Source organism: Nansenia antarctica (genome assembly GCF_963989245.1).
Source record: "Nansenia antarctica genome assembly, chromosome: 2".
Classification (NCBI taxonomy): domain Eukaryota; kingdom Metazoa; phylum Chordata; class Actinopteri; order Argentiniformes; family Microstomatidae; genus Nansenia; species Nansenia antarctica.
In genome coordinates, this window is record NC_137675.1 from 33,259,310 (window position 1) to 33,283,365 (window position 24,056).

Genomic DNA, 24,056 nt, shown 5'->3' on the forward strand with positions numbered 1-24,056 from the left:
CTGTCATCATCAGAAATGGATGAAATGGGAGAATATTTGTACAGCGTTCGTTTTCATTTAGGGTTTCCTCGTCAAAGAAAAGATCTGCTAAGCCTGCCTGCGTGGCGCTAATGTTATTAGCATAGGATATTTACCCTCAGAGACGGACCCGTTGCTCACTTGGGAGGCAGTGGCACTCGTGCGTAGTGTGTGGAGTGTCAAACACATGGCCTTCCTGTCATTTAAGCCCATGTTGCGTCGAAAGATGTTTCAACATATTGCTGGTGTTTCCACCATTATCATTTTACAGATGTTACAAATAGCCGTGTTAGTAATTTTTCCTTGCCATGCTTTGGACCTTTTCTCAACTGGAACCGGTTCTCCATTCCCATCCCTTGCAGCAACAGTTTATAATAATCGTCATCACGTTTGACCTTTCGAGATTCCAGTGTGCCTTTCATCAGTGCCTCAGTTTTACGTGACCTGTGATCTGTCCAGGAAAAAACTCAGTGCCCAGTCTCCCAAAAGTTTCCTAGCTAACGTGACAGTTTATTTCTCCCAACAGAGCCAGAGGACTGACCTCCCAGCACACATTTTACAATTGTTGCTTCCTCTGCACTGTGGCTGGGTTTCTGAGAGAAATAAAGTACAACTTTAGTTACAAAGCTTTTTGGATACTAAGCACGGGTCTCTATGGGGTATAACTTCAGCCCTTTTTCTGGTAAGGTTCATGTGGTTAGGAAAAACTCTTGGCCCTACATAAAGAAAGGGGTGGGGACTTCATTGTCATCTTTAATCAGTGCATTCACAAACACAGGACTTTTACCATAGCTGTATGAGCTGTTGAAGATGAGGTAATGTGTTTTAATTATGTCTTTCTGAGTTATTCAGTCTCTCAGTCCTAGTCCCTAGTCCTTTGTGCAAATCTGGATTTTCATTTCCATAGTAAAACTCAATCACAAACTCACAATAGTACAGTATTGGGTCAGTATTGGGTCAGTATTGGGTCAAATGCACATGAAAGAGATAATACATGTCTTTGTGGGAGTCATCTTTTTTCTTAATTTTTTTCTTTTCTCACACACACACACACACGCACACCTTGTCCTTCTGTATTTGAGACCTCCTTTCTCCTTTAATCCCTCCCCTCTCTTACAACCTTTCCCCACCCCTTCTCTCTCCCTCTCACCCCCTCCCCCTCTCCTCCAACCTTTCCCCGACCTTCCTCTCTCCCTCAGCCGGTCAGTAGTTGCTGTGCCAGTATCTGGACGCTCTCCCGCTGTTCGTACAGGTACATCTGGGTCTCCCACAGCATGTCCACCAGGACGGAGTCCCTCACCTCGTCCAGCATCACCTCTTGTGAGAGCTGGGGGCTCAACCTGGGGGTTCGAGGGCAGGAGAGACGGAGGGAGGGAGGGAAGATAATGGGGGGACCCGGGACAGAGAGACATTCGAGGGAGGAGAAAGACGGGGAGAGGGTGGAAGGACATTTTGACAACATGAGGCAGAAGAGGGAGGGGCGGGGGGAGAATGAGCTTACTAGACAACAGAGAACTGCTTCGTTGCAATGTCCATAACGTTTTGTAGTCGGTTCGCTTATAGGTAAAGAGTTGTGAGATCAAAGACAAACCTGTGATAGATGGTATCAGTCAACTCGCACCATGACCTGGCCCTGTCCACAGCACAGCCGTCAGAGTCTGTGCACTGAGACAGAGGAGACAACAACAGCATGGTGAAGTCAGCCGTCAGCCACGACATCGTGTGACGCGGGCAAAAACTACGTATTGAAAAGCTTGCCTTGCATGCAGCATTTGCAGTTCTGTAACCTCACCCAAGTCCTTTTTTACTACATATCTGTTGAATAGCTAGTACCTGTTTAGCTTCACCCTGCCCAGGCTTGAATAGCGAGTGCATAGAGTCTGGTAATTTACTGGGTAACCTAATAATCAATTCAAAATCTGAGCAAATCACACAACTAGGAGGCGCGACTCCACATCGAGGGAAGAAGAGTGCGAGACGTCCTGTGAACGCTATTTTAGCCAGATTGTTGAGCGTGATCAAATAATTTTTGTTTGATATCCGAAGACGTGTACTGGTACGTGGCTATCGTTGCTAACCGCTCGCTAATATAGCTGAAAACTGGATTTTCACATTGTCTCCCGTTTCTGGGATGGGGAAAGTGGGATAAGGAAAACTAGTCCATTCTATTATGGTGAGGGCAAGTTTGGCAGCATTATCAACAGGGCTGCCAAGTCTCACGCAATCACCGTGAGACTCACGCATTTCAACCAGTTCTCACGCTCTCACGCCGCATCTCTATTTCTCACGGCGAGAAATAACAACTTTTTTTTTTTACGGGACTTTTATTTTTGAAATTCCTTGAAAGAAAGCTACCGGACATGACTTTCGTGGCATCTTTCTGCACGCGCGTTAACTTGAGTCTGCAATCGAAGCGGCAGGCGAGCGCTGATGGAAGAACCTGTGTTCACGCGAGCTGCAAGAACGAAGCAAGCAGGGTTGCCAGATTGGGCTACTTTTGGTCACACTGGACGGGTGGATTCGGCAGCTTTTAGACCGGTTGGGCTGGACATTGTCAATTCCATCTGGCAACCGTGGTAGCAAAATATGTGCATACATTACAACATCGTATCTGGTAGCCTACTGGACTGGGTTGCACCAATATGGCGTAAGTCATTACTAAATGCAGGCATTTAGTAGTTACTAAACCCCTAGTTGTTACTAGTTAGTTTCAAACTAGTTGTTTACTAATTTCGGTTGCACCACGCCAATCTTTTGCCAATCTTAGCTAGTAAATACTCAGTTTTGGTAACTGTTTTTTGTTTCTCTACTCTAACATAACCAGGTACATTAATAATAATTATTATTATTAATAATTACAATTTGCAATACAAATACAACAATTGGGGGTCCCTCCAAAAAAAAATCACCCACCAAGCCCTCATTCTGACCCAGGAAAAACCCTGGTATGTACTGTATAACATGATAGCCATCTATGAGCAATGCACTGTATATAACATGATGACCACGGGTCTTTCTGCTGCTGACCAAGGGGCTGAGTCCTGTTGATGGGGCCAATTTTTCTTTTAGAGTCTGTAGGCTACTGTATTTGTTTATTAAGATTTCATAAATATGATATATTGTCTGAATTTTTTTCTTGTTTTATAAAATGTTATTATTTATTATTTTCATTTCTTGTGCTGGTTTATTATGAACAACATGTAAAATTGCAGGAAACTAGCTGTGATATCTTCCTAATATAATAATGATGAGCGGACAGCGGGTAAACATTAACTGGTTTATATTATAAGTGCAGAGCATTACAGAGCATGGCCGTTCCCCACATTCGACTAACCCTGAAGCTATACTGCCCCCTACGGGACCTTCCTAACCAGGCAGATAACCTCTACTACATTCCTCCCCCCTTAAGCTATGAGCTTCTTCTAATAAAAACCAAAAACAAATACCCACACAGTATAAACTCCATGAAACAAAACAACCACCTGTGCATAACTACCATTAACTGTCCCCTTCCCTATTTATTTTATTTTTTTAAACATCAAAGTCCTTCAAATAACTTGGCCTGGAAACTCTTCTATGCGACTGTCGCACAGGAGTGATCCGCTGTTGTGACTGCACTGGCGTGCCTGGAGGTAGGTTGTCAGTCACTAATGTTCCCGACTTGTCCGGAGCAGGTTCTGCAGGTCCGGGAGAGTTTTCCCCTGGAACACAGCTGTTTCCCTCAGGAATGGAATTATCTGACATTGCAACAGCTGCTGATGGCAATTCAGGCAGCCCCGGAAGGTCTCTAATCATCGGGTCCATCAAGTCCTTGTCCTCAGGTCTGGCCAGTATCTGGTCGACGTGTCTGCGCACAATGTTGCCATCTCCCAGCATGACCTTATACGAGACAGGACCTGTGATTTTGATTATGATCCCAGGTATCCACTTAGGCCCATGACTGAAGTTCCTTGTGATCACTGTGTCCCCCTCCTGGAAACTTCTCCCTGAAACTTGCTTGTCATGATGCTTCTTTAGGATGCCTTGTTTTCGTTCCACCCTTGTTCGACGGTCTGGATGAATTTGGTCGAGTGTGGATCTTAACTTTCGACCTTGCAACATTTCAGCAGGCGACAGCCCTGTGGTGGACTGTGGTGTAATGCGATAACTAAACAACACTCTTGACACCTTAGTGTTGATGCTCCCTTCACCTGCCTTTTTCATCATTGACTTGAATGTCTGGACTGAACGCTCAGCACAGCCATTGGAGGAAGCATGATAGGGAGCAGAGGTGATGTGCTCAATGCCGTTTTTCTGCATAAATTGTTTGAATTCCGTGCTTACAAAACATGAGCCATTATCAGACACAATTGTCTCTGGTAGCCCCTGAATGCTGAAGCTCTTCCGTAGACATTCAATGGTGATGGCTGAAGTCGAGGCTGTCACCGGGTAAGCATCCATCCATTTTGAATGCGCGTCCATCAGGATCAAAACATGTGTCCCATAAACGGACCTGCATAATCAATGTGTAGCCTTTGCCATGGTTTGCTTGGCCACTCCCATGGGTGAAGTGGTGCTGGAGCTGGCGAGTTGCGGTGTTCTTGGCATGTGACACATCTCTTGACTACAGCCTCGATGTCCGCATCCAACTTTGGCCACCAGAAGTAGCTCCGCCCCAAGGCTTTCATTCTTGTGATGCCAATGTGACCTTGATGTAGCTGCTGTAACAAAGCGTCTCGTCCAGGCGGCGGCACCACCACCCGTGAGCCCCACAGTACGCAGCCATCTTGCACACTTAACTCTGTTTTCCTAACAGCATACGGTTGGAAAGCTGGGTCTGGGACTTGTGACGGCCAACCATGTTGGACAAACTCTGTCACTCTGGACAACACAGGGTCCCTGCTTGTCCATTTCCTCATTTCCGCTGCCGAGACGAGGGTCACATTCTCCATCATCAGCACTCGTTCTTTTTTTTTTTTTTGTGATCAATTTTTTATTATTATTTCAGGGAGTAAAACAAGGGGAGTGGTAACATACAAATAAACAAAGGAGAAAATAGAATAACACAAATACGGTTTACCAGTACAAATACAAAATGCGCATAAAACTTTTCAACCCCCCCCCCTCCCCTTCCCTTCCCAATCTCCCTTTACCCCAATAATTCCCCACCTACCCCTCCTCCCACAAATGTCCCTCCCGCCAGATACCTCCCACCCACCCGCCCAATCACAACCCCCCCGCCACCCACCCCCCCCTATCACAGCCCCCCGCCCACCACCCCCCACCCAATCACAGCCCCCCGCCCCCCCCCCTCCCTACAGGACCCTATGGAAGGAGCAAATCGATTAGCCTATAATAGTGTCTTGAGGATGGTTATAGTTTGGTCCCAGCATGAAACATTGTCCGAAATTGCATGATGCCTGTTGGCTATCCAGTGTTCCATGCTGGCTATGTCAATGAAGTCTAATATCCATCTCTGCGTAGTCAAGAAATGGGGTGACTTCCACCTGCAAGCTATAAGCCTTTTGGCTGCTGTAAGGCCGGCCAGCCAGATGCGTCTTTGTTTGATGTTTAGATCCAGGTTTGAACTGTCATTTAACAATAGGACTAATGGTGAGTGTGGAATGTGTTTGGACAGGATCAGGGACAAAGCATCACAAACTGTCCTCCAGAAATCAGCCACTCCCGGGCATTCCCATACCATATGAAAAAAGGTGCCAACTGTATTTCGGGTGCAAAGAGTACAGTTAGGTGAAGGTATGGTCTTTATTTTATGTAGCAGATATGGAGTGAAGTATGTCCTATGAGTAAAATTGAAATGGATAACCCGGTGGTTGGGATTTCTGGAGGAAAGGGATATGTTTTGCCAAATTAATTGCCAATTTAAGTTATTGTGTGATAAAGTATCTTTCCACACTCTGTCAATGTGTAATGGTTTTAAAGAAGCCTTAACCAGGATGGAGTAAAGAGCTGAGACCTGACCCCTGGGTCTGGTGAATGCTATGTGAAATGGATGTATGTCTAATGAGCTATTCCAGGGTACCCCGTATGTGCGCATAGCTGTACGTAATTGAAGGTAGAAAAAAAAGGACGTACCCGGTAAATTAAAGTTTCTCTGAATGTCTTGGAATGAGCGGAGACCCTCAGCCCCAAATAAATCTGAGAATGTGTGAACTCCCTTGTCACTCCACTGGGGAAATGAGATTGGACGGCCTCCCAACTGGAGAATTGAATTTTTAAATATAGGCGAATGGAGGTACCATTTGGTTGAGATTTTGCAGAGCTTTTCTGCGCATCGCCAAACTGAGATTAATTCAGTGATGATGGTGCCGAATTTCAATTTGGACTGTTTAATAGAAATGTTACAGTATATTACATCTTGTAACCTATGAGGATGGACAATGTTTTCCTCTAAGGGGCGCCAAGAAACACGAGCAGCCGGATCAAACCATGTGGAGAGAGGACGCAGCACAAAGGACCAATAAGCACTCGTTCTTCTTGCTCTCTCTCTGTGGACTGATGAGGCAGAGGGAGTCGACTCAGGGCATCTGCATTGCTGTGGTATTTCCCTGGCTTGTAAACAATCTCGTACTCATACGCTAGCAACGTTACTGCCCACCGCTGAATACGAGGGGATGCCATTTGAGGCACAGCTTTCATCTCATTGAAGAGAGATAGTAAGGGTTTGTGGTCAGTGCAAATGACGAACTTCCTTCCATATACATATTTATGAAAGCGCTGGATGCCAAACATCACCGCCAGACCTTCCTTGTCCAGTTGTGAATAGTTTGATTCAGCCGACGTCAGTGTCCGCGACATGAAGCTGATGGGCCTCTCCTGTCCATCTGGCATGCGATGTGACAACACCGCCCCCACTCCATACGGAGAAGCGTCGCATGACAGGATCAGATCTTGTGTTAGATCATCTGCTATGCCACATACGAGCCTGTCGCGTAGCATCTCTTTCAATTTGTCACTGTAGTTGCAATGTTGAGCCAGCTCTCTTAGTACTGCCACATACTCCGTCACAGTTTCATTTGCCGCTCTAATCCTTGAATTAAATTTAAATCTTTGGACTATCTCGCTGGGCTTCGGGTTATAATGCGACTGAAGCAGTGCTGTCAAGACGTCATAATATGATTTTTCAATATGACATAATGTCTTCTCACCAGGCTTGTCCGGGCTCAACAAGTTCCTCATTAAACTGTATGTCCGACTGCCTACAGAGCTTAGCAATATTGCCCGCTTCCTATCCGCATCCGTAATCCCATTTGCAATGAAAAAATGTCCCAAAACTTCGACATACTCCTCCCACGTCTGGGTGTTACTGTCAAAAGCAGTGAGTGTTCCTACCATCATAGTAGCCATCTCGACCTCTTGGTTATTAGCTCCCTCGTCCTCCGACATTAGCCGAGTTGTCAGCGTACTAGAACTCACAAGTTTTTCGTCTTTTCCACAACTTCCTTCAAGTCCACCGTTTATCTCGTCGCCAGATGTGATATCTTCCTAATATAATAATGATGAGCGGACAGCGGGTAATTAACTGGTTTATATTAATAAGTGCAGAGCATTACAGAGCATGGCCGTTCCCCACATTCGACTAACCCGGAAGCTATACTGCCCCCTACGGGACCTTCCTAACCAGGCAGATAACCTCTCAGCGGTTCCCAACCTATGGGCCGCGGCCCTCTGGTGGTCCGCGAGAGTACTGCAAGTGGGCCGCCAAATCATGGGCAAAAAAAATAATAATTAAATAATAATAATTAATTTTAAAAAGATAAAAAATCTTGGATTGAACAGCCTTGATCATATTGTGTGTGGTGTGCGCCGATATTTCCATCCGAAAAGAAGAAGTCAGCTGGCTTCTTGATTGGCTACATTCCATCCCAGTCACAATCGGACTCGCGAACAGGGTTGCCAGATGGGATCGACATTTTCCACCCTAAACACAGTCTAAAACCGCTAATTCCACCAAAAAACCCTGAGCCCATCTGGCAACCCTAGTCGGGAGTCGGGAGTTGCCCACACACAAAGGATGTTTGGTCGTAAATATTGAACACATTTACGATCTTGGTATTTGATCACCTGCTATATAAAACATCGCCGCTCGGCTTTAATGGTTTAACCGCTATTTATTTTTAATTTTTTTGCCACGCTCCCTCTAGTTTTTGGTGAAATGACGTCGTTGCGCGCTAGGCCTGAGTGGGCCGCGAATACTGTAGAGATTTGTAAAGTGGGCCGTGAGTCCAAAAAGGTTGGGAACCGCTGCGTCTACTACACTAGCACAAATAATTGGGTGGGAGAGAGGGGCCGCCGCTGCCAAAACGTGCACAGTTTTGGGTCGCTCCACCGCCAAAAAATCTCACTCCAAACTTTTGGTGAAACTTGGCTGCCTAAGTCTTAGAAGTCTGCGTGTGTATAGCCTACATTTATTGTATATTTGGGTTCCATAGAATAATAAGTTATGATAGTGTGATTCCTCCTTCTCAGAGCGTCAATGTGTTCCTTTAAAACCATGTAGGCTACTATCATTAACAACGCAACATTCTCTATGTATGGTTCCTCTTCTGTGTTCAAGCGTCTGTCTGGTGTAACAGTAAACTGGATAAAGGTTTAATGTCTTGCTCAGCTCAATTCTGGTCCATTGCAAGATGTCAGTATGGCCGAGCGGTCTAGGCGCCAGACTCAAGGTGAAAGTCTTTCCTGATAAAGGAGTATTCTGGTCTCCGAATGGAGGCGTGGGTTCGAACCCCACTGCTGAAACATTTTAAGTAGAGCATGGCAGGTGTTAGCAATGTTGACTCATTCAATGTTCTGTAAGATACATTATTATAACATCGAGTTCAACCTCAAGGTACCATAACACTGCATGGTCTCTAACAAGCGCTATATAAATATAATTTATTATTATTATTAACAAGAACATACAGCATAGTCAGTGGCTCGATGTAGCTCAGTTAAAAGGGCATGCTGCTAACAATGCTAATCACCATGACTTTGATTACAACTGGAACTGTCTATAGCCTATCCATATGAATGAATGAATGAATGAATGGTCTTTATTGTCATTTATATAGTACAGGTACCATACAACGAAATTTGGGAGGGGGGGCTCCCCTGGTGCTAGGAAAAAAAAACTAAAAACAAGAAGGGAAAAGAGCTGGTTTACATAAATAAAGGCTATATACACTATCCACTATACTATACAAATAAAACACTGTGCTGTACTCTATGCTATGCTATACATATCCTATCTCTGAACCTTATGTACCCGAGGGTTGTCATATTGCACATAGTGTTATTGCACATTCATATGCTCATTCAGCTGTACATTCCTTCGGTTCATAGTCTTCTACTCAATGGCATGTGTGCTTGTCATATTATAAAACATATCATTTGCCAGATATATTCAGGTAATTACACGTATAGCAAGTGTATACAGCTGTTGTATTATCGTGTCTGTCTGGTGTGACAGTAAAGGTTTAATGTCTTATTCAGCTCAGTTCTTTAATTGATTTACAATTGTCAGGATGGCCGAGAGGTCTAAGGCGCCAGTCTCAAGAGTTGAGACTCCTTGAGACTGGAGGTGTGGGTTCGAACCCCACTTCTAACAACGTTTTTGTGGTTCAGATGGTAGACTACTAGAGCATAGTGTTAGTGTTCATCTAGGTTACGTGTCCTTTTTAGTTCATGTAGGAGCTGAAGTATAAAAGTATACTATTATTCTCTCATAGTAATTCGAGAATTAAAATAAACAGTGATCGGTGAAAACTGTCTGAAAGCAATGCGTTTGCCAGACTTCTTCTAGTCTTCGGAGACTAGTTCGTTTGCTGAAGTACTGAAAGTCGGAACAGCGCCACAAAACCAGCCAGTGGCCGAGGATATAATACACTATAGTATGAAACTAAGGTCTGCCATATGTAGCGAGTTGTAATGCGTTATTTACTCACTGTATTAGGGAGTGTTTACTGGGCCACACAGGTGTTAGCTTGTTAACTAGCTAGCTTTATTAGAAGCTTGTTTGTTTTTGTTAGCTGACTTAGCGTGGTTTTGTTTGTTGTGTTGTTCACAAGTTATTGTGTGTGTCTGTGTGTGTGTGTGTGTGTGTGTGTGTGTGTGTGTGTGTGTGTGTCTGTGTGTGTGTGTGTGTGTGTGTGTGTGTGTTTACTACACTAGCCAAACAAGTGTTAGCTTATTAGCTAGCAGAGCTGGCAAGTCTCACGCAATCACCGTGAGACTCACGCATTTCAACCAGTTCTCACGCTCTCACGCCGCATCTCTATTTCTCACGGCGAGAAATAACAATTTGTTTTACGGGACTTGAGTTTCGTAGCATCTTTCTGCACGCGTTAACTTGAGTCTGCAATCGAAGCGGCAGGCGAGCGCTGATGGAAGAACCTGTGTTCACGCGAGCTGCAAGAACGTAGCAAGCAGTGTTGCCAGATTGGGCTACTTTTGGTCACACTGGACGGGTGGATTCGGCAGCTTTTAGACTGGTTGGGCTGGACATTGTCAATTCCATCTGGCAACCGTGGTAGCAAAATATGTGCATACATTACAACATCGTATCTGGTAGCCTACTGGACTGGGTTGCACCAATTTGGCGTAAGTCATTACTAAATGCAGGCATGCAGTAGTTACTAAACCCCTAGTTGTTACTAGCTAGTTTCAAACTAGTTGTTTACTAATTTCGGCTGCACCACGCCAATCTTTTGCCAATCTTAGCTAGTAAATACTCAGTTTTGGTAACTGTTTTTTGTTTCTCTACTGTAACATAACCAGGTACATTAATAATAATTGTTAAAGGAGCATAGTCTACTACTTGCTACTGAGATGCTAACCCGACGGATTGTCCGGTTGACGCGCCGTGCGTCCTAAATTTGATGTGTTGCTGTTGGTTATATAAGATCCGTAGTCGTTGGTTTGCTGCATAATAAACATTTATTGTGTTACTATGTGCCATCAATGGCTTATTCACTGGTACAAACAATAACAAACTTAGCGCCCTTGCGGTCAAACCTATTTGCCGTTCCGGGGTCAACACCTGACGACAACAACAACAAATGTGCTACCTGATATACACCTGCCTCAGGTATTGTGACAGCGCCACCCCATGCCCACACAGTGAATTACAACACGTATCACAGGACCATATCTGGCTCCTACAATAGTAATAATAAATAGTAATTGCAATTTACAATACAAATACAACAATTGGGGGTCCCTAAAAAAAAATTTGGCCACGCTACGCGCGCACTAGATCAACCACCAAGGCCTCATTCTGACCCAGGAAAAACCCTGGTATGTAGCCTACTGTATAACATGATAGACATCTATGAGCAATGCACTGTATATAAGATGATGACCACAGGTCTTTCTGCTGCTGACCAAGGGGCTGAGTCCTGTTGATGGGGCCCAATTTTCTTTTAGAGTCTGTAGGCTACTGTATTTGTTCATTAAGATTTCATAAATATGATATATTGTCTGAATTTTTGTCTTGTTTTATAAAATGTTAATTATTTTCATTTCTTGTGCTGGTTTATTATGAACAACATGTAAAATTGCAGGAAACTAGCACAAATAATTGGGTGGGAGAGAGGGGCCGCTGCCGCCAAAACGTGCACAGTTTTGGGTCGCTCCACCACCAAAAAATCTCACTCCAAACTTTTGGTGAAACTTGGCAGCCCTGATTATCAGGTCGGTGTTACAGCGCTATGCACTTGTTTGTGTGTCTCCAGTGAGGAATGCAGCACATTGGGGGAGATTCTACGGGTTGCTGAGGATGAGACTAAGGGAAAAAAGACCTCAAAACAAACAACTGAATATGACTGTAGTCTGGGGGGGGGGGGGGGGGGGGTCAACGTCGCTAAAGGAAAATCTAGAGAAAATCTAGAAAAAAGCCTGGATTTTCCTTTAGTGACGTTAATGGAATACCCCCCAGGCCTGGCAGAACATCACCAGTCAATGAGCCAAAGCCTTCGGACAGTTCTTGCATCTGAAGGATCTTTTGGACGAAACACTAAACGTGATTGCTTCATTTGAACATTATATTAATCTGTCCCAATACTTTCGGAGCCCTGCTATGGAGGGACTATGTTTTAAAAAGGGTTGTCATTACTAAACGGTGAAACCAATACTAACACAAATACCTTCAAAATAAAAAGCTGAGAATTGACACTTTAACCTCATCGTAACTGTTTGATTTGGAACATTTGGGAGTATCGAGCCTAAAAGAAGAAAGAAAAACGCTTCACTGTCCCAATAACTATATTCAATTGTGGGGAACATGCAGCGTCTGTCCTGTAGAGGGAGCTACACTCACGCTCCACCACGGTCCTGTATCTCCCTCTACAGGCCAGAAGCTGCATGCTCCTCACAAAAACCAGTGTAACCCACATTGTCCCTCCACTCACACAGTCCACCAGCATCTTGATCAGCTCCTTGGCTCCTACGAAGCTCTTGGCCAGTTCCAGAGGGTTGGAGGGCCTGAACACATCCACGGAGCTGACCGCCACCTGAGGGAGTTTCCCTGTACCCAGAGACACCACCACACCCAGGCTCTGGACCACCTCTCCTCGCCCCTGGGACAACAACAGGGGAAGGGGGAGGAAAGGAAAGAGGGGAGGAAAGGAGAGGGGAGATAAGGAAAGAGGGGAGGAAAGGAGAGGGGAGATAAGGAAAGAGGGGAGGAAAGGAGAGGGGAGATAAGGAAAAGGTGGGGGGAGAGATGGGGCAGAGAAAGAGAGCAACTTTGATTTTATAGAATTGATTTGGGCAAATCTAAGGTTTTGGCTATTTTTTTGTCAGTTACATTTTTCTAATATTTCAGCCATAATGGCTATTTGGTCCTCATGTTGACAGACATCAATAGCAGACTTCAAAGGCAAATGCAAAGCCTAGAATCAACAACTAGACATTGACAGCTCTCTAACCCTGCACACATGATGTGATGGAACACACCTGACTAACCAGATACACCTGTCAGGTCAATTTTCCAATACTTGATGGGAGGACGGGAGCAGGGGGGAGGGAGGGGAGGAAGGGAGCAGGGGGGATGGAGGGGAGGAAGGGAGCAGGGGGGAGGGATGGGAGGAAGGGAGCAGGGGGTAGGGAGGGGAGGAAGGGAGAAGGGGGGAGGGATGGGAGGAAGGGAGCAGGGGGGAGGGATGGGAGGAAGGGAGCAGGGGGGATGGAGGGGAGGAAGGGAGCAGGGGGGATGGAGGGGAGGAAGGGAGAAGGGGGGAGGGATGGGAGGAAGGGAGCAGGGGGGATGGAGGGGAGGAAGGGAGCAGGGGGGATGGAGGGGAGGAAGGGAGAAGGGGGGAGGGAGGGGAGGAAGGGAGCAGGGGGGAGGGATGGGAGGAAGGGAGCAGGGGGGAGGGAGGGGAGGAAGGGAGCAGGGGGGAGGGATGGGAGGAAGGGAGCAGGGGGGAGGGAGGGGAGGAAGGGAGCAGGGGGGATGGAGGGGAGGAAGGGAGAAGGGGGGAGGGATGGGAGGAAGGGAGCAGGGGGGAGGGAGGGGAGGAAGGGAGCAGGGGGGATGGAGGGGAGGAAGGGAGAAGGGGGGAGGGAGGGGAGGAAGGGAGCAGGGGGGAGGGATGGGAGGAAGGGAGCAGGGGGGAGGGAGGGGAGGAAGGGAGCAGGGGGGATGGAGGGGAGGAAGGGAGAAGGGGGGAGGGATGGGAGGAAGGGAGCATTGATTGATTGATTGATTGAAAACTTTATTAGAAGATTTGCAGAAGTAGGTACATGAAAGTACATATTACATACAAGGTCAACTAACAGGATAAAAACCCAAGAAAGCCACTGGCTTATTTCAATTGGGGTCCTTGATTCTCAATTCATCGTTACATGTAAGACAGACAAAAAAAAACTAGTACTATCTACAAGATAATACAGACAAATAACTAGTACTATCTACAAGATAAATATACATCCATCATGGGAAGAACAATACAACAAAACATTAGGTATGTACAGCGGGTAGGACAGGTGGGGACATACACCACAGGTGGGGGCGGGGGACAAAACACAAAGTATGTACAGTGGGTAGTTCGGGTCTTTTAATCTGATTTTTGATTTAGAGGGTCCAGTTACGGATTGCAGCCTCCTGTAAATGTTTTTTGAGAGTGGTTTTGAAGGTGGGCAGTGTTTTGCACTCCTTTAAGATTATAGGAAGGGCGTTCCACATTTTTACTGCATAGTTTGCAAACGAGTTGGGAGGGATGGGAGGAAGGGAGCAGGGGGGAGGGAGGGGAGGAAGGGAGCAGGGGGGAGGGATGGGAGGAAGGGAGCAGGGGGGAGGGAGGGGAGGAAGGGAGCAGGGGGGAGGGAGGGGAGGAAGGGAGAAGGGGGGAGGGATGGTACTCACCGACGGGTACTTTGCTCTCCCGTCATGTCCACGCCCCTTTTTGGGTGATAGAAGGGGAGAAGTTTGACTGGCGGTCAATGGAAATTTCTGGTCTTTGCTACTTTAATCCGATAAAATAAGAAAACCGTAGTGCTTTTTAGATATTAGGAGCCCAAATCCGATGGCCAGTTAGGCAAACTATGATATAGTGTCGTTGCCGATCAATGATCGACGTCGTTATATAGAGAAAATTAATGAAATAGGGGTTGATTCATCAGAGCAGTCATACGTCCTCTCCCAGTCATCAGGGATTTGTCGATCTTTGATTTGATTTGCCGTGTAAATCCCCAGATGAGAGTGTTACATTAGTTTTCTTAAGATAGGATAATGAATAAATCTGTTCAATTGGCATTTGCCTACTGTTAATCAGTGCCTACTGTTAATCAGTATTTAGCCTGTATGGTGTATATGAAGATGTTATAGCTAGCTAGCTACGATTTATCATGAAAATAATGAACAGCAAGCTAGATCCAAAACTAGGGCCGGTGGAGGAGGGCAAGTGTCACATTGGACAGACTACCAAAACAGAAAAATAAAGTATCTTAACGATAGCAAAAGTGATGGATGTCAGAAAGAGCCTACATTACCTGGAGATTCAATAAGGTACTTTTATATGACAGGATATGGGTTAGGGTTATATGACACCTGTAGCGAGATAGATAGATAGAGCCAAAAGTAAAAAGTCGCTGAGAGACGCAACCCGGGTCTGGGCTGGTAATTGTATGATGCGCCAAACAATCCGCTGAGATGAAAAGTACGTTTTATAGCATTTATTGAATAAAACAATCAAACTTGGCGACATACAAAAATAATCCATAAGCGATCAAAACCAGAAAAATAACAAACAATGCGTATAGAATATAGAATAGAATAGACTTTATTGTCCTTGTACAGTTGCCTATACAATGAAATTGTAGTGGTTCTTCTGAAGGTGCAAAAACAGAAAAACATATTCACATATTCACAAACATATACACATAACATATCACAAATATTACACACTAGACAAATTCAAAAGCGAAAATGCTATAAAACAAGCTAAGAGACAATGAGGTCCGTGGTGTCGAGTGCAAATAAAGACAACAATATTAAGAAAATAAAAACAACTATAAAAGCAAGCTAAAAGACATGAGGTCAGTGTCTCATCTGGTTCATCAGTGGTTCATCCGTCCTGTTCTTCCTGCATTACCAGGATCCAGCAGCGTCGTTGCTGTCGCGCAAACAAACCCGGCAAATGTTTTACTTTCCCCGGGCAATCGGGCAACCGTTAATGTCGAACCCTGCCGGGTAATACAGAAGTAGTCTTTAGGCCTATGAAAAGACATTAGACACTGGTGATAAAGGTGGAATCATTGTCAACTAGTTGTGTGTTTGGCAAAAAAAAAAACGACATGGTTGTGTGAAGTCAAAAGTCAAAGCTTGTCTTTATAAGTTTGATTATATTTCAAACATAACACAGTTTTTTTGTTTGTTCCAGCATCGTTCTATGCAGCCAAAAGACTACCCCGTGCTGACCCCCGAAAATGACACACGCATGAAGAAAAAACTGGACAAGATGATGAAAGAGCTTCATCCAGTGCCGTCGTCACCTTTTTGTAAGACACCTGTTCATCTGAAGAATACTATAGTTGGCGTCTAAAAGAGCTTTGTGCTTGAAGGTGGTTTCATTTGAACATGTTCTGTGTTCACAGTTACAGATGTGTCCCCTTTCATCATTGATCACGAGAATGGAATAGTCTACAGCACAGACACCATGGCACAGCGACTGAAAGAGATGAGAGGAAAGGGAGAACCTCTCTCCCACAGGTATATCTTATGTATATCACCAATTGCTTGACCCGAGGGTTACAATTGAACCTGATATTTACAGTTATGATAATGTATAACAAGTGCAATGACACACACTCCAAACATTCTGCTGCCACCAATATGAGCAAGATCTTTTACATTTTAGAAGACACTTTTATACAAAGCAACTTACAATTAGAGATTTCAGAGACAGTCTCCCTGGAGTAACTTAGGGTAAGTGCCTTACTCAAGGGCACACTAGTGGTGGTGTTCCCAGGTGGGATTTGAACTCATGACCCTCTGATCACCAGTCCAACGCACTATCCACTAGACCACCACTACCCCCAAAATGTGTTTCTGCCCCAGTTTCGAACATGATAACCACTACGCTATGGAAACGCTATAGAATTGTATGTGCTTCAGCTGAGAAATCTGTTTGCTTGCTGTGACTCTAATCAATGCATTCTCTCAGCTTCAGAGATGGCAGAGTCCAGATTATCACCTGAACTCGAGCCTTCTCTTAGGAATACACCATCACACATCTCCCAGCTGGGTAAGGACTTGGGAATCCTTTGTTGATTCTCTGCTTTGGATTGTTCTTGGTCTAATCTGTAATAACAAGAGGAGAAAAAACACTGGACAAGGTATACACCAACATCAAACGTGCTTACAAGGCTAGTCCACTAGCTCATCTAGGCATGTCTGACCATGTGTCAATCCTCCTGATCCCTGCATACACTACCATGTGGAAAAGTGCTCCCATCACCACTAAGACTGTCAGAACCTGGCCAGAAGGGTCCGCTCCACTGCAGATCTGCCTAAATGACACCCTATGGCAGGAATATGAGCATGAGGACCTGGAACAGTACACGTCGTCGGTTCTGAACCACATAGTGAACTGCACCAACTCAGTCACCGTGGACAAACGGGTCCGGGTCTACCCCAACACGAAGCCATGGATGACTGGGAAGGTCCAAAAACTGATCAACGAGAGGGACAACGCCTTCTTCGCAGGGAAGAGCACACCGCTGTACAGCTCCACCAGGGCCAACCTAAAGCGCGGAATCAAAGCGGCCAAGGCAGACCACAGAGAGAAGATTGAGGAATGCCTCCAGGCATTGAGCAACGACTCCAGGCGGATGTGGCAGGGGGTTCAGCAGATGACAAACTTCAGAGCCAACAGGCTCACAGCCGCAGAGGACGACCCCCTGCTGGCGGGAAAGCTGAACACCTTCTACGCCCGGTTCGACGAGGGGCGAACGGAGGTAACCGCAACACAAACACCACTCTCTCCAGCTCTCAGCAGCCTCACCCTCACAGAGCATGAAGTGAGACGCGTACTGAAGGCGGTGGACCCCAGGAAAGCCTCGGGGCCGGATGGCGTCCTGGGGCGGGTGCTGAGAGACTGCGCCGACCAGCTGGCCGGGGTTTTCACCAACATCTTTAACCAGTCCCTGTCCCAGGCCACCGTCCCACCCTGCCTGAAAACCTCAACTATCATCCCAGTCCCGAAGAAAAGCACGGTGAGCTGCCTAAACGACTACCGCCCGGTGGCACTCACACCAATCATCATGAAGTGCTTCGAGAAACTAGTCCGGGCACACATACTCACACGCCTCCCGCCCAACCTGGATCCATACCAGTTCGCCTACAGAGCCCACAGGTCCACAGAGGACGCCATCGCGACGACTCTCCACGCCACTCTATCCCACCTGGAGAGGGGAAACAGCTACGCGAGACTGCTCTTCGTGGACTTCAGCTCCGCCTTCAACACCATCCTTCCAGACAGGCTAGTGACCAAACTACTAGACCTGGGTCTATCACACTCTATATGTGCGTGGATCAAGGACTTCCTGACCGACCGCCCCCAGAGGGTGCGGGTGGGCCCCCACACCTCCACAGCCCTCAGACTCAGCACTGGGTCCCCCCAGGGCTGCGTGCTAAGCCCCATCCTCTACAACCTCTACACCTACGACTTCACCCCCGTCCACCCCAGCAACTCCATCGTAAAGTTTGCAGACGACACCACCGTGGTGGGATGTATCTCGGGGGGGGACGAGGCGGCGTACAGGGATGAGGTAGAGCAACTGAGCAAGCTGTGCAAGGTTAACAACCTGCTGCTGAACAAGTCAAAGACCCAGGAAATCATCGTAGACTTCAGGAGGAAAAAGTCAGAGATCCAGCCCCTGCTCATCGACGGAGAGAGCGTGGAGAGAGTCTCAACCCTCCGATTCCTGGCGATGCACATGCGGGATGACCTGACCTGGAAGGACAACACAAAAGGCACCATCAAGAGGGCACAACAGCGGCTATACACCCTGAGAGTCCTCAGGAAGGAACACAGCAAGCAGGAGATACTGGTGACCTTTTACCGCGGCGCAGTGGAGAGCATCCTCACCTACGGCATCTGCAACTGGTTCTCCAGCTGCACAACAGCGGAGAGAAATGCGCTACAGAGAGTCGTGAGAACAGCACAGAAGATCACCGGCGCCCCCCTCCCCTCTCTGGAAGAGCTGTACAACACACGCTGTCTCAGGAAGGCCTCCAAGATCTCCAGGGACCCGACCCACCCTGGGTACGTACACTTTACCAGGCTGCCCTCGAAAAGGCAGTTCAGGACCCTGGCCGCTAAGACAAACAGACTGAAGAACAGCTTCTACCACAGGGCCGTCCAGGCCCTGAACACAGCAAAGACCTAAGTTCTGGGCCCTGGACAGTCTGGACGGATTGTATGGCAGCTGCTGGACTGAAAAAATCAGGTGTAGTGCTGAGGCACAAACATGTACATTTCAAGCCTGCAAACTGTGACACTTTAAATAACGTGAAACAATACTATTGTGCAATATGACAACCCTAGTCGTCTATCTGTACAGTATAGTACAGTGGTTTGTGTACATAGCCTTTATTTATGTAAACCAGCTCCTTCCCTTCTTGTGATTTTTTTTTTCTTCCCTTTCCTAACACCAGGGGAGCCACCCCTCCTAAATTTCGTTGTTTGGTACCTGTACTGTAGCAATAACAATAAAGTCCATTCATTCATTCATTCATTCATTCATTCATTCATTCATTCATAATACTTACCTAATGGGAGATGCGTTTGATGATTGATTAAAATGACTGGTTAGAATTAACCTATATTACTTCACTTATTCTCATATTTTGTCCATGCAGATACGGATTCTGATGACCCATATGTTGGTGCTCAGCCTTGCTCAAAGAAGAAAGATGGAAAGAAGCAACAAGAAGACACTAGTGACAACTGTCCTGGAAAATCCCTGCACAAGAACGACCAGTGGTTGTCACCTTGCAGTGTGTCGAGACCAAAATCATTAGATCCAATTCCTTTCCCTGCTTTATCAGCTGAAGACGAAGGCATAAAACAAGACAAAAAGAGGAACTGGTCTTTCTGGATGGATGACGAGGATGTTTTTTTTCTACAGCATTCTGTACTTAGTGCTGACCCTCCACAGAGAGCTCTCATTTCAGTTTATGTTCAGTGTCCTGTCATCGTCCTGCTTATTGTTTTGTAAATACCTGTACAAAGTTGCCAGCTATATTTCTACCTATTTATAAAGTTCCACACCTTGGGCATGCACCTCAACATTGTTGTCCTCTTCCCCTCTGACACCACCGTAACAGTGTCTCCCTGACTAACGCATTTTCTAGTTTATGCAATATACTGGCCATCAGGGCACACACAATAAAGTATTTTCACACTGCACTTCAAGACGTTTTCGACTAAAGGAAGTCGTGTCAATGCCACTATCTAGAAGTACCAGTTAGTGATCTGTGAGATACTATCATCACTGCTCAAAATAGGAATGTAATTTACTGATAAGACACATAGTTGTGTGGAGGATTGGCATTAAGGTATCTGTACAGAATGCTGTAGAGAAAAAGCATCCTCATCTTTGCAGTGGAAAATTCAGATTTGAACGTATTCCAAGTCTTTGATGTATCTCAACATCGTTGATGTCTCTGATGAGGAAGATTAATTACATTCACATTACATTTTTGGCATTTAGCAGACGCCTTATTCCAAAGCGACTTACAATCGCTACATTTGACTAAGCAAGTGAACCATCTATTCATCAGTCGTAGCAGAAAGAGTAATCTAGCTCAGGCCAGGGGCAGTCATTGGGATAGAAGAAGAAATAATAATAATTATTATTATTATAATTATTATACATTTATTTTTTACACAAGAGAGACAGTACAAGGGGAGGAAGTAGAAATCTTAGGAGACACAGTATAGGGGGAAGCAGGTGTCTCAGGAGGCACAGGGGTAGTAGATGTCTCAAGAGGAGCAGTTAAGGTCTAACCTGAAGAGATGAGTCTTGTGGAACATGGGGAGTGACTGCAGTTCTGACAGCCGTGGGAAGCTCATTCCACCAGCGGGGAGGAGCCAGTATAGTGAAGAGAAGTGACCGGGCAGCGTGACTGCCGTGTTGGCATAGAGGTGGTGTAGCCAATCGGCCAGCCGAGGTGGAGGAGCGGAGTGAACGGGCTACTGTTTAGGGGGTGACCATTGCCCGCAGGTAGGCAGGGGCTATCCGTTTTGTTGCCTGGTAGGCAAGCACCAGGGTCTTGAATCTGATGCAAGCTGCTATCGGGAGCCAGTGCAGGGTGCGAAGGACATGAGAACATTTTGGGAGATTGAACACCAGACGGGCAGCAGCATTCTGGATGAGCTGCAGAGGTCTGATGGCAGAGGCGGGGAACCCGGCCAGGAGTGTGTTGCAGTATTCAAGGCGGGAGATGACCAGTGACTGGGTCAAAAGTTGCGCTGCTTCTCTGGTGAGGAATGGTCGTATCCTTCTGATGTTGTAAAGGAAGAATCTGCAGGAGCGTTCTATCACTGCGTTGTTCTCCGCACAGGATAGGCAGTTGTCCAGATCACGCCACGGTTCTTGGCTGTCTGGGAGGGGGTTAGTGATGGAGAAGTCTTGTTTACATTTTTTACATTTTTGGCATTTAGCAGACGCCTTATTCCAAAGCGACTTACAATCAATACATTTGAATACTAAGCATGTGAATCAGCAATCCACCATTCGTTGCAGGAAGGGTAATCTAGCTCGGGCCCGGGGCCACTGATAGAAGGAAAAACCTTCTCCCTATCGCCTTCTACTAAAACTTCTTTTTTTTTTTTTTTTTACTGGAGAAACTGAGAAACAGTACAAGGGGGGCAATAGAAGTTCTTAGGGACACAGTAGAGGGGAAAGTGGGTGTCTTTAGGAGACGTAGTGGTGAGGGTCAGAAGATTTCTCAGGAGGAGCAGTTAAGATGTAACCTGAAGAGATGGGTCTTCAGTCTACGACGGAAGATGGGTAGTGACTCTGCCGTTCTGACAGCCGTGGGGAGCTCATTCCACCAGCGGGGAGCCAGTGTTGTGAAGAGACGTGATCGGGCAGCCCGACTGCTGTGTAGAGGAGGTGGGGCCAGTCGGCCAGCCGAGGTGGAGGAGCGGAGTGAGCGGGCAGGGGTTTGGGGGGTTACCATTTCCTTCAGGTAGGCAGGGGCTGTCCCTTTAGCTGCCTGGTATGCAAGCACCAGGGTCTTGAATCTGATGCGAGCTGCTATCGGGAGCCAGTGCAGGGTGCGAAGGAGAGGGGTGACATGCGAGTATTTGGGGAGGTTGAATACCAGCCGGGCAGCAGCATTCTGGATGAGCTGCAGAGGTCTAATGGCTGAAGCGGGGAGCCCAGCCAGGAGTACATTGCAGTAATCCAGGCGGGAGATGACCAGTGCCTGGGTCAAGAGTTGCGCTGCCTCTCTGGTAAGGAATGGTCGTATCCTTCTGATGTTGTAGAGGAAGAATCTGCAGGAGCGAGCCGTTGCTGCAATGTTCTCTGCACAGGATAGTCGGTTATCCAGGATCACTCCAAGGTTCTTGGCTGTCAGGGAGGGGGTTACAGTAGAGTTCTCCACTGTGATGGAGAAGTCTTGGAGAGGGCAGGCTTTCCCGGGGATGAAGAGGACCTCGGTCTTGTTAAGATTGAGCTTGAGATGGTGGTCAGCCATCCAAGTTGAAATGTCAGCGAGACATGCTGAGATACGGGTTACCACGTGTACATCAGACGGGGGGAAGGACAGGAAGAGTTGAGTGTCGTCTGTGTAGCTGTGGTAGGAGAGCCCATGTGAAGAGATTACCGAGCCAAGAGACTTGGTGTAGAGGGAGAAAAGTAGGGGCCCTAGGACAGAGCCCTGTGGTACCCCAGTGATGAGGGTTCATGGAGAAGACAAAGATTGTCTCCGAGTCACCTGGTAGGAGTGACCCGCCAGGTAGGAAGCAAGCAAGGAAGCAAGTGTGTGGTGCCAGAGATGCCCAGTTCTGAGAGGATGGAGAGAAGGATCTGGTGGTTGCCTGTGTCGAAGGGAGCGGACAGGTCCAGGAGAATGAGAACAGAGGAGAGGGAGGAAGCTTGAGAACAGTGGAGGGCCTCTGTGACAGCAAGGAGAGCAGTCTCAGTGCAATGCCCAGCCTTGAGGCCGGATTGGTTGGGGTCCAGATGTTCCATCTTCCGGAGATAGTCAGTCAGTTGTTTAGATGCAGCACGTTGAAGGGTTTTGGAAGGGAAGGAGAGAAGGGATACCAGTCTGTAGTTGTGGACAGAGGACGGGTCACAGATAGGTTTCTTGAGGAGAGGCTTGACTCTGGCTATCATGAAGGCAACCGGGACAGATCCTGTGGATAAGGAGGAGTTGATTACGGTGGTAAGGTAAGAAAGGATGTCAGAGGAAATGGATTGAAGAAGAGAGGAGGGGATGGGATCGCGAGGGCAGGTGGTTGCCCGCTTGGATGTGATCAGTGTGAGAATCTCATCAGGGAGAGACTTTTTTTGGAAGTAGGTGACAAAGTCATGAATGTCATGAATGTGCTGCTGGATTTTGACATTATGATTTTCTCATGAAGTCAAGTTTGATATTCTCAGTTTTATTTGAAGTTATGTCAGTGGCTGTGGCTTTCATTTCTGTGGAGCCAAACTTGATTTCTAACCTGACTTTGCGGGCCTTGCCCCCAAGGATGTCAGGCATCGGAACAGTGAAGGAGCCAATCTGTTCTATTCCCCACTCATCTACATACTTGATAGATTTAGGATTGCGTCTATCTGTGCTGTAAAAGGTGAAGGTCATTCCTGTCTGATCTGTTTTTATGGGAGAGAAGCTGTGCTCCCTGACTTCATCACAACCCACTGACTGATCCATATAAACCAGTTTCTCAAATATGTCATTACACCACTCTCTGTCTTCATTTGTGAACTTCTTTGCAGGTTTGTGCGCGGATTCATCAAAGATGGCAGAAACAGCAATCCCATAAGTCAGGCCACTTACTCGTGCTGACATCACCTTAGGGTTTACCCCAAAAAGGACAGCTCCCTTGACAATGACCTCCTGGGGATCAAGAGGGCAGAGCACTTTGCACTGATTTCCAAACTTCTTCTTAATCTGACTCTGCAGGATCTTACTTGAGGCATAACCTCCCACTAAGACAATGAATTCAATCTTGAAATCTTTTTTCAGGATTTCCTTAAGACTATTAGTTATTCCTCTAAGGCTCTCCTCAAAGAAGGAACACAGTTTCTTACTTGTAATTTTGATTGACCCTTCATCCCAGGATGCTCCATTGACCTTCTTGAAGAAGCTTTCCATGTCTTGCCTTTTCTGAGCTAATGTTGCCAAGTTAAAAGGGCAGGGTACCTCTATGTCATCATCTGTACGCTTAAGTACAGAGAATTCATACATTATCTTTTGCATCTCGCTGCAGAGTACCAACTAAGAAAATGCTCTTTAATGATTACTAATGACAGGGTGTTCATGTCAAGGTTCATTTGGGTCATGTAGGCTGTTTATAGGCAAGGTA

General features: G+C 46.5%; 1 protein-coding gene across 1 annotated transcript; it reads right to left on the reverse strand.

Moving 5' to 3' along the window:
- Nucleotides 1-1,198: 1,198 nt before the first annotated feature.
- Nucleotides 1,199-23,845, reverse strand: LOC308150136 (85/88 kDa calcium-independent phospholipase A2-like; the record flags this gene model as incomplete). The annotated part of the gene is made up of 5 exons (XM_080522998.1): nucleotides 1,199-1,358; nucleotides 1,610-1,683; nucleotides 12,411-12,578; nucleotides 22,789-22,880; nucleotides 23,782-23,845. The coding sequence occupies 5 exons, from the start codon at nucleotides 23,843-23,845 to the stop codon at nucleotides 1,214-1,216; spliced, it is 543 nt and encodes a 180-aa protein (XP_080379124.1). The 3' UTR covers nucleotides 1,199-1,213.
- Nucleotides 23,846-24,056: the final 211 nt, after the last annotated feature.